Source organism: Chanodichthys erythropterus, chromosome 23 (genome assembly GCF_024489055.1).
Source record: "Chanodichthys erythropterus isolate Z2021 chromosome 23, ASM2448905v1, whole genome shotgun sequence".
NCBI classification, from domain to species: domain Eukaryota; kingdom Metazoa; phylum Chordata; class Actinopteri; order Cypriniformes; family Xenocyprididae; genus Chanodichthys; species Chanodichthys erythropterus.
The window spans coordinates 27,346,284-27,357,930 of NC_090243.1; the positions used below are offsets into that span (position 1 = coordinate 27,346,284).

Genomic DNA, 11,647 nt, shown 5'->3' on the forward strand with positions numbered 1-11,647 from the left:
GTGATGGGTATGGGTTAGGCGATAGAAAAATATCATTAAAACTGATATAAAATCAATGGAAGTCTATGCAATGTCCTCACTGATATAGTGAAATAAACATGTGTGTTGTGTTCAGGTAAACCCTACATTATGGGGACAAAATGTCCCCATTAAGATGGCAATATCCAAAATAATTTTCCTTGTGGTGTTGTTTTTTTTTGAAAATGACGTTTAGGGGATAGAATATACCATTTAAACAGTATAAAAATCATTATGTCTATGGAAAGTCCCCATAAAAGGTGAAAACCCAATGTGTGTGTGTGTTGTGCAAGAATTCACAGCCAACACAATTCTCATCGTTTTAGTGTACAACCTTTTAACTTTAATGGTGAAGCAAAGGACAAAATACTGAAGAATAAATTAGATTAAAAAAAATAGCCACAAGCACATTTTTGATTTGTACAACAAAGCAATGCAACATATTGGTATCTTGATTTCCATATATACAGAATAAAAAATATATTTTTTATTCTTAGTCCACTTATTTCAGTGTCAATTTTTTTTTAATAACAAACAAACAAACAAAAACATATACAACATGTCTTTCTTTTTATATTTTTTTTCTGAATTTGTATTTTTCTTTTCCATTTTAATAGTATTTTTCTTTAATGACATTTTGTTTTTGCATTCCCGTCAGGAACATACTGAAAAAAGTAAACATTTCTTAGTCCAAACGTAACAAAAGTTCTTTTCTTTTCTTTTCTTTTCTTTTCTTTTCTTTTCTTTTCTTTTCTTTTCTTTTCTTTTCCCAAATTGCTTCATTTGTTTTTTTTTTTCAACATTGCACAGTGGTAAAATAATTTGTGTCTGGAAACGGAAATATTAACATCTGCAAAACAAAAACATTTTTTGTTGTTTTTTTTTTTTGGATCACTGAAGATCCTTTTAATATTTGGTGAAAAAAAAAATTAAAATGTCTAAATAGTAATTCATCTCCCAAGTCATTAAATATCAATGCTGCACATTCACTTTTGTAACAATTCATAATTAAAAACAAACTTTAAAAGGTTGGTTTAAGTGCTGTATTAACCATTTAGATGGCCAGTCGTGCATGGACTGTGCAGCAGTGCAAAAGCACACACAGGAGTGAGCCACTGTGGGACACTGAGAAACTGTTTTAAAGGTCTTTCGGTTTGCTAACCTGGACATCTTTGTAGGGAGAACAAAGCACAACCTTCTGAAAGACATATTGGTATCTTCTGAACAACTGTTCGGAGACAGCCTAATATGGTAGGCAACACTAAACTAAATTCTTTGGTGTGGAGTAAAAATCCAAAACACTATTTTGTAAAATGCATGTGTATACATGGTCCTCTGATGTAGTGCTAGTCATCTCTGCCTTCCCCTCAAACCTCCCTGTTTATTTTTAACAATCTCATTTGTTAGACTCATGCTATGTAGGTACGTCTGTTCTGAAGTGCTTCTAGTCTTTCTCTATAAACATATTTGTATATGTGGCTACGCTGATCAAAATGATGATATAGTGCAAAACTGTAAACGTTTTAACGTCTCATTTTAAGATAACAAAAAAAATGTACAGAAATCAAAACAAAATAATAACATTATTAACAATAGTCAGAATAATTAGAATAATAATATAGAGAAATGTTTGGTTCCAGCAGCCCGTCAAACTTCTTTCAAGTATCTCTCAACAACACACACGAACAGACATGCACACATACGTATACGAATACTCCCATAGACAGACTGTACATACACACACTTTTGTACACGGACACACACGACAAACATATAACATACATAAAACATACGTACAAGGTATAAAAAGTCAACAAACGTTAACTTTTTTTAGTTTGTAAAAGTAAATAGTTAAGAAACAAAACAACACCTTGATGAAAAATATATCATAATACTTGACAAGTTGCATAGTTTTGAGATTTTCTTTTTCAGGCACCTCATCTATGTGATCTCTCTTCCTGCAGTGCATGTCTGCGCTGCAAAATAGGCCGCATAAATACTCTCTGACCTTGCTCCCTTTGCTTTGTAACAAAAATATATTATATTTCTTTTCTCTTTTGAAAGTGCCACAGAGATTACTCTGAGTTACAGATACCCATTGTAACGTGATACCCATTGGATTCTAAGATGACCACGCACAAGTGGTCGAGAGAAAGAGAGGCCTGTCTACGTGAGAGTTTTTCTTGAGGCAGTGAGATAGAGATAGAGGAGCCCTTCTCTCCTCCCTCTACATCTCTTCTTTTTCATTCGTTTTGGGACTGAAGTTCTTGCCCCTACCACCCAACCTTGCTGCGCTGTCTCTCCCTTCCTACCCTTCCTCTTCTCGCAGCGGTCTTACGAGCAGCCGCATTCTTCTACAATCATGTTCTGGATGTCCTTTTTGACGATTTTCTGCTCCTCGTTGTAGTAGAGCATGGACATGGCTCGCAGACGAGTCGGTACGCAACAGGACTTGATGTTGGTGAAGGGACTGTACCCTCGAATGCGGTAGTGGTTGATGACGGTGGAGTGGAAGGACAGCGAGTTGCCGGTGATGCTCGCGACGTGGCTGGGACAGTCGCCTTCACAGTAGTTGGCGTGATACCCTGAGGGTGCGATGATCCAGTCGTTCCAGCCGATGTCCTTGAAGTTTACGTAAAACTGCCGTTTGCAGCAGACGCGTACCTTGCCGTCGCATTCGAGACCTCTTTTGCGACGTCTCCTTTGGGACAGATCGTCCATCTGTCGCACCACGGCCATGAGGAACGGCCGGTGGGATTGCTCACGTTCGCCACCTCCCGGAGTCACGAGCACAGGTGTGGCCCGGGCATCGGCACACAGCGGGCAGGAGATGCGCAGACTCAGTGTGCTGCCCCCATTCTGCAGCAACGCCTGCACACTGGCCGACACAGGAAACGTATGCCAGCCGCTGCGCCGCGTGTCCACAGATTTCTCCGCCAGAAGCTTCTCCCCCGTACCCTGCTGCAGGAGCAGTCGGATGGTGACATTAGCACGGGTGCGGTTGCCCTTTGGCAGTCGAAGAAAGAGCCAGACGTTGGCTTGCTCCACTAACGACATCTCGCCGCCTTCCTTGGAGATCAGAAAGTTGACAAAGCCTGGAGCTTCACCTGTGGCATAGGAAGAGAAAGAAACATCAGAGATTAGTCAAATGCACAGATCTTTTATTGTACTTGCATTTTACTTCAGCCTCAGGCTCTGGTTGACCTTGGATACAGCCACATCAGAGCTGACACTGGGAGTGGTGGCATCAATGGAACAGTTTAGCTTTGTGCCAAGAGTGACCAGTTTTTCAAGGTTTCCGCAAAACAATCTACTGTTTTGTGCGACTATTAATAAATGGCATAGAAGTATGCAGTCGTGCATCCTTTTCCTGCACGTCAAATGCAAGATGTGAATCAGCTGTTCCTACACGCACACTCGCTAACAAACAATCCCTCCCACTTGGTTCTTCCTGTACCACCTTGGAATTGAAATAATTGAGGGTTTCAACAAGACTTTAAACCAACTTCATCACCTCTCCTGGTAGTTAACTGAGCAATTAAGAGTCTGCTCGCCTGGAACAAGTTTTTGTTGAACGCAGGGTAAGACATAATGGCCATGACAACATACAGCATGCAGCTGGAAGCAGTGATGTGGCATGTGGCTTGCTGTCTCACTGGATTGTAAAAGACTGTTCCCTCTGGCTTTGATTCCCACCGTGTTATAGACAGAGGCAAGGCCTCTGGAAAATTTCAGTTCACGGATCATTTGGGAACTTCTAAACAAATCCTCTCAATTTACTGACTCAACCCGTTTTCAAGCTACTAAACCTTTGTTGGGGCATTATTACTGGCTGGTCTAGCTGACTGGTGCTTACTTATACTGTAGCTGAGTTCTTGTAAAAGTGGCCACCTTGCCAAAGGTTTCGCATACACAATGATTCTTGTATGTCATGACTAATAATAAGAAGCCTCTTGCAAAAAGTATTGAGCAATATACTCTGGAAAAATATTGCACAAATACTACATCTATCACCTACCACAATATATTTCCAGGGTTGCGACGTAATAACAATGGCGTCAAGCTACAAGTGTGTATGTGTGCGAGAGTGTATTTAGGGATCCCTGGCCCAAGCCCATCTGTCCAAACACAGCCGAGCATCACAAATGCAGGCTTTTTTTCCCAGTAGTGGCTAATGCATTGTTTCCCTTTTAATCTGCACCCAGTGAAAGAATCAAGTATCGTTAGCATTTGCTAAGCTGGGTAAACCCTTCAACTGCCCCTCCAGAGCCGAGGCCCATAGAAGAAAGATCACCAGTGGAGCTTCGCAACTCTGCATGCTTCTGAATATATTTGCGAGAGAGCAAAGAGAAATTTTGAAATTTGTAGAGAAAGACTAAAGAGCCATGCGGTAATCCCTGAACAATAAACACCAATTTAACCGCAAGGGCAGAGTTTGCACAGCTGTCCTGCACACAAAGATGGAGAATAACATTTACACATTCCTCCCCTCCCCCTTCCCCTTCCCCTGTCTTCAAAAGGGGCGGGTGGCTGAAGTATAGAATCACCTGGGAACTTAAGTGTATTTGTGGGGGGGGCGGGGGGATGTCCACTCCTCTTTAAAAATGGCTTTAGTTAACGTGTTCTATAATCCCCTTTTCTATCTGGTTTACCTTAAGGGGAATCAGCCTCTTTCATCTCCTTGTTGGCCTCCTGTCATATTGTATAGCTTGCAATGCCCCAGTGCTTGAAGCTAAAAGAATGCTTTTGCAGTAAAGAAGTCCACAACCTGAAAGTTTGTTCAAACACGCCTCTTTTGATGAAGTTTGTCTGTACACTTCCTGGTTAACTGTTATAGAATACACTATTTATCTTTGGCTAATTTGTTGACAATGCTGTTTAAAGGCAACAGTTTTTCCACACAGAACACACATGCTAGTTCAAAGAGTACAGCGCTAACAGGTGCTTAATGGATCAAGTGGAACGAAGCATCCATTCACATAACAAAACACAAGAGAGCTTGATGTATATTCTCTAGGTCTTGCTGACAACTCGGCAACAGTTATTGTTTCAAGGCCAGTACTCACGTTATACCAGAAGGGAAAAATTCTAGGTGCTAACATGAGAACACTTCATGGATCCCTTCAGGAATTGAAGATTCTTGACCCATTTTCTTCTTTGACCCAACAAGATATTAAATTAGAAATAAAAGTCTGAGGGTGGAAATATGACTCTTTTAATGGTGTGTGGGAGTGAATGATTTGAGTTCCTCGTCTGTTATGCAACATATTTCAAACACAGTCCCGTCAGCAGCAAGGATGGATTTTACAGACTAAACTCTTGCGCTATAGCACACTGTGAGCTGTAATATCACATGATATTCATATTCATATATTTCAAACAATTATCAATTATCGTCTGAACATTAATTGCTTGCTACTATAATGCATTTAAAGACTGACTTAAAACAGTTAAAAATCTCAGAAATGTTACATAAAGTTGGACACTAAACCAAATAAAATTGGTCCGTAATGAATGCATCTGAGGTATTCCAAGAGAAAATATACAACAGAGACCAATACTGAAACCATAAAACATCCTTTGACATTATAATGTCACTGAAAAGACCACAAAACCACTAGAATTCCTTTCAGTGTACTGCATGTTGCTGCAACAGCATTCATGGCCTTTTCTACATCCCAGCATGAGAAGCAAACAAACAAAAAGTGCAATTAAAGCTTATTTCCCAACCATAACACTGTAGAGTCTTGTATACATTCTCAAGCGAGTGTCCTTAACACCGGCGAGCCGTTTCACGATACCACACCTTGTGCCGTAAAGGCCAAGCATGCCTGTTATGTTCTTCCCCAAAACGGCCTTGTCGCCTCTTTATCTGGTCCTCATCACCCACAGGCATTTCAGGCACTAACAGCGAGCCTGATTTACTGCCCCCATCTAAGTCAGGCACCCCATCTAGCGGCAAAGAATCACCAGCTTCAGCCAGCCCCTGCAGGCCAGTGCAGCTCCCAGGGAACCAGGAGGGTAACGGGGAGAGTTACTGCTGCCTCCCCCCTACTAACCTTTGGTAAGAATCTGCAGAACATGGCTCAAGGCCATGCTGAATAACTGAAGGACATGGACTTTCAATATGAGTAGAGAGACTGGGAGACAACCTATGTGGTGAGTTGCATTTCACATTTTACTTGTTTATCTGATTGATTTTTCAGGATTCAAGGTTGGACGTCGGTTTGAGATGCTTGCTACTCTTCTACCAAGCCTGCATCTGCAAGTAATAACCCACTCTCACGAACAGGTTTGGATGATGCATCAGCTGTCAAAGTAATAAATGAGCGTAGTTGGCATGATGCTGCAGCATCCTTTCTTCACTACAGTGCTGCACCTTGAAGCCAAGAAAGCTTTAAGTAGCATATTACAAAATGTCACAAGCAGTGAAGTATCCTGCAACCTGAGAAAGTGTTTTTTGACCACACTAATGCTAAGGGATCCTCGGCTAACAAGGAGGCTTTCTAATGTGGTACTCAAATCTGGATAGTGTTTAAAGGAGATACTTTGTGGCTTTGTAATATATAAGGTCTGGCAAGCTGGCCATATAGCCCCCAAATAAGACAAAGATACTTTGGAATTAGGCTATTTTATTCCCATTGCCCTGAAATAGAGATTCTTTATATTCCTATTTAAGGAAAGGAAACTCAGCCTTCAGCAAGTCAGCTTCTCTTTACTGCAAATAAATCAGTATTTGATCTAGCAAAATAACTGCTTGCACATGAAAAATTGGGACGTCTTCTTTTCTATCCTGTGACCATTACTGGAGGGAGTGATTATAGGGCTTTCCCTGTGATAAATTACTTTGCAAGTAGGAGGAGATCAAAACGAGGAAAAGAAGTAAATATTGAGTCATTGTTTCAGAACATGTCAAGCTTTGCATATGCAACCTGCACGCCTGAATGACATCAGAAAGGCCAAACACAGAACGCCCACACACATTCAGTTCATCCACAGTGATATCATCAACGTGCCTTCTGTTTGAAGATTCTGCACATGGCTTCAGCGGAATTCAACAACCACTTTAAAGACTAGTGAACGCTTTTGTATATAATATTTATAAGTCTCTGCATTTGTTAAATTGTTTTCTTTTGTTTGGAAGCAAAGGCAACTTTTGATGGAAAAGAAACTTTTGGAGAAAGCTTAGCCCAATTTTATCAATGACCTCTGTTGTACTCTTAAAATTTAGCAGTAACATTTGTTAGTCTTTACATTAGTTAGAAGAAATGCTGTTATTTCTCACCCTTACTAGTCTGCAGACTAAAAGTATTTGCAGTCATGCAAATACACAAGCACTGATTGCACATGGCTTCAGGCTACACATATAAATTGAGAGTAATCAGTCTTACCATGTTGCATTCATTCACCCAGCATGCTGTATGTTAGAGATAATGGTTTAAGCAACTATGTCCTACTATAAAAACAGATTCTGCAGTCCTTGTATCAGCAAACTGATTTCTTTATTAAGGTGATTTCTGAACTAAAAATCCTTAAAAGGACAACAGCCACGTATAAGAAAACTGGAACTATAAACTACCATGAAATCTTTAATTCTTTTTAACATTCTGAAGAAAATATTGTGAACAAATACTGTGTACTGTGCCAGGCACGAACACTGAATTGTGTAATTTTCAAGCCAGTTTTGTCGAACAGCAACAGCTTATTATTATTGAACATATTTCAGCCTATTGTCATTAAGAAATGTATATTCATAATATATATCATAGCTTTATAAGATACGTCTATATCTTCTTGGCAATTATGAGAGCAGATACTTGGATAAGATTCCAGACAGATAGTGTATGCAGAATCTGAGACTTACATCATACACATAATTACAGTTGTCTAAACAACCCACTTAACACTACATTACAGTGATGCAGTGCAGCAACATGTGTCTTAAAAATCATACCAGTGTAAAATAAACACCATGAAGAACTATGCATTAAAGTATTTAGTAAATCAATATAATTACAGTAATGTCTCTGCTTGTGATGCAAAGTCAAAAAATATTATCTGGTGCCACATTGCAGACTAAATCTGTGTGTGTAATTTTCTCATGTTATTTTCTTTAAAAAGTCATAGGCTAGTTATCAGTGTGAGAAGAAATTGCGCAGTAACAAATTCAGAAAGAACTTTGTTTATATTATATAGTTATTTATTTAGTTTTGGTTATTGCCTGTGCAAAAATCCATTGGAATATTGACTTTAACAATGGGGGACTTACAAGTCAGTATTCCAAGGTCGTGGGAGTTACAAAAACATATATTTTCATCTCAAATATAAATGTTTATTAGCCTATATGGGGACAAATAACTGCAAATATGTTATGTTAGCCTATTTGCGAGTGTCTGCAGCAATTCCCCCTTGTGGTGGATTTTAAGAACAGCTATATTTTGGAGACTTTTGGAACGCAGATCAGATGCAACCGAACGCGGCATTTCGCGCCATACGTGAGAGTGGAATTCGAGCGGGAATCCTCACGAGCTCTGGTAAAAAACGATTATCGCGAGGTTTCGGGTTCAGTAACACTGCGATGGCGGAAGAAGGTGAGGAAATCTTCTGTAGTCTTATGAGGGTTTACATTTATTTGTAACCTAAAGCCTGTAAGTGAAGATAAGTGGAAATTATGTATCTTTAATGCGTTTTGATTTGATCAGGTTTTATTCGACTTATAATAATTAATTATAAGTCGTGTTTTAGAAACGTCAATGTCGAATTACCAACTGACAGATTGTGTTGCAGTCGCACATGCTAATGCAAATACTCCACCCTTATTATAACAATAAGTTCATTTATGATCTATTTGCTTTTATGGTGAGCATGAGGTAAATATTATATTTAATAATGTTGGTTTCTTTAGTTCCTCAAAAATGTCAAATTTGAGTGATGGAAGTAAACATGACATAGTCTATCATTAAAAGTAGCTATATCCATAGAAATTGAGCTATGATGTACCATGTGTTTGGTTTGTTCCATTTTTGGTCAGTAATCGGACGTTTTGCAATGTGAGCAGACGAATGACAGCAATCCTGATTTATTCATTCAGCCTGATGGACTGTACGTCTCCCCTCAGTCAATATATATCAAGAGCCCATTGAAAACAAATAGATGTGTCTGATGTTGCACTGACAGTCCACATGATAAAAGTTTGATATAGTTTTGATTACTAACAGATTTAGTTCTGTGTTTCATAACTAGGTTTTTGTCATCACTTAAGCATGATCTGAATGTGTTTTATAATGTGACAAGCTGTAGTCTGGCACCAGAAGATTATCAGGGAATGGTTCTCATAAACAGAGTTCTCACGGTCATGAAAAACCAGTAAATATCAGGGAATTTTAAAATTCGGATTTCCAGATGTGGCAAGGATGGTCTTAAAACGTCACAGAAGATTCCATAACATACATTTTATATACATTTGTAGTTCACTCTAAAATATGTAATCGATTAGATGTTGCTCTTTGTGAATGCAGTCTTCATGAAATGATTTTGAAAAATACTTAGGCAGTGGGGTGGGGGAAGTCACGTAAATTCATTGGTCAAAAATGTGAGGAACCTTGCATGAAGAATGTCCTTGTTGTGGTGGGAAAAAAAACAGTCTTTAGAGTTTCAGCGAGTGGCTTATTTTATGCAACATCTTGTCTTAAAGTTTTAATTTCATACTCTAGTTTACTTCACATCTCTTGTATACTAGTCCACTTTAAAAATGCATAAAACTGAATTTTCATATCTATAATGTCATTCTAAATAATCATTCTCTCCACAAGGCTGCAGTGTTACAGTCCCAGCTCCCTAAAATCATGAAACATTCATCTTTCAGACAAGCAATCCAATTGCTCAGTTTGCTGCTTTTTAGGTCTGACACATCTGTTGAGAGCTTCTGCAGCACGCCGCGGCTCTGTGTCACTCAGGACCTGTTTGAGCTGTATGAGTCAGAGAAGAACCCAATCTTTCCTCACATCATGGGCTTGACAGCACCTTTGAACAGTTCTCACTGCAGCTGACAATGCTCTTTCAACTGCCTTTGAAACCCGACACAAAGGCAGTAACTGAACAGCATTCTTTTTCTCCTATAATACGGAGAAGCCCTTTTTTTATCCCTCTGTGTTATGATTTTTTTGTCTCTCTCTCTCTCTCTCAACCCTCTTCAGTCACATAGGGAAGCTACATAGGAGACTGTCAGTCCCCGGGGAAGTGCTCCTGTGCAGAGCTTACGGCTAGAAACCTGGGGGGTCCTCGCAGATAATTACTGATTCTCTAAAACAGCAGGAGGCTTGCAGGAACCTTGAGAGGTGGGACTGAGTTTGCCGCAGCGTAGTCCCGGCTGCTCTCCCTGACTTTGTGCGATGGCAACAGGTTTCCCTGAACTCTTCAGACAGTTGAACAGCTTTATAAACCCACTTCTCCTGTTTTATCCCATGAGGGAGGACTGCCCGATTTACTTACTAAAATATTTAAGGACTAAAGTCTTGTTAAATATTTGTACTCACCGGCTTCAGCAAATGTGATGATCTCCGTCTGTTCCGCCTGTTCAGCCTCCGGGCGGCTGCTGGCCTCGTCCTCGATCAGAACACTGCCGTCCTTGGCCACCCGTCCCACGTGTACCTTGCGGATGGCATTGAGGAGTGCAGCTCGAGGCACCGGGTGTGTGATGTTGGGGCGCTCTTGCAGGTGCAGCATGTTAAGTATGTGTTTCTTCACTGCCTCAACCACGTCTTGCTGGGCTCCCTCGACCCCACCTTCGGAATCACCCTTTCGAAATCGTGCCAGCGCACAGGAGGGGCAGTCCGTGGCAGCTGCCTGTTCGGATGTTGCCATGTTCCCTTTGGTGACCATGGCACTGAGGGAGCAGGTCTGGATGAGCAGCAGGAAGATCCCGCTCAGCAGAGGGAGAGGGGACATCCTTAAAGAGAGGTGTCAGTCGCTGAAGAGAGCTGGAGGGGTGTCTGACCCGGTTGCAAAATGAAAAACTTACTTTAAAAGTTGCTTTCAAAGTAAGACAAGAATCTGCCCAGTTGCTGACAGCTGGCTGTAAAGTCTATCTGCCTGTGGTTGAGCTTAATCTGACAAAAACAAAAAAGTAAGAGCTAAACTACTAGGGGAGAAAAAGTGGCGAAAAAGTGTAATCCTTGCTGGTAAGTTGTCAGAAGAGATGCTGGTCAAAAAGCAGGAATAGTTCTGTCAGTGGATTTCTCCCTCTCCAGGTCCTTGGGAAGTTTGTATGGGATGGGCAGTCGGCTTCTGGATGTGCCCCAGGGAAGCAGTGCGCTCGTAAGAGGTCTGGGACTGCTCACTGTGCAGGAGTTGAATGGTTTTGTTGAAGTGGGCTGGACTCTCTCGCTGGCTCTTGCTCCCCTGTCTCTCTGTTTCTACTTCTTCTCCTCTCTCTTACACAGTAATTATACTTCCCTCCCTCCCTCCCTCCCCTCTTCCTAGCTCCCTCCCTCTCTTCACGTTCCTTTTTATTTATTTTTCTAATTGTTCTATTTGTAGGGCAGAGTAACTTCCCCCTGCAGGGTTTACTGACCACATAGTGGAATTCAGAGACATGACAAGTGATTTGCTGTTAAGTGCAGAGTTTCTG

The 11,647-nt window shown here is 40.7% G+C and overlaps 1 protein-coding gene across 1 annotated transcript; it reads right to left on the minus strand.

Moving 5' to 3' along the window:
• Positions 1-922: 922 nt before the first annotated feature.
• Positions 923-11,411, minus strand: inhbaa (inhibin subunit beta Aa). Its single transcript, XM_067377426.1, has 2 exons — positions 10,554-11,411; positions 923-3,125 (listed from the first exon to the last, which is right to left on the minus strand). Exons 1-2 carry the CDS (start codon positions 10,963-10,965, stop codon positions 2,353-2,355), a joined length of 1,185 nt encoding a protein of 394 aa, XP_067233527.1. The 5' UTR covers positions 10,966-11,411; the 3' UTR covers positions 923-2,352.
• Positions 11,412-11,647: the final 236 nt, after the last annotated feature.

Coding starts and splice junctions, on each gene's coding strand:
- inhbaa (XM_067377426.1), bottom strand. CDS start 10,965: ATGTCCCCTCTCCCTCTGCTGAGCGGGATCTTCCTGCTGCTCATCCAG. Junction 3,126..10,553: donor CATCACATTTGCTGAAGCCG/GTGAGTACAAAT, acceptor CCTATGCCACAG/GTGAAGCTCCAGGCTTTGTC.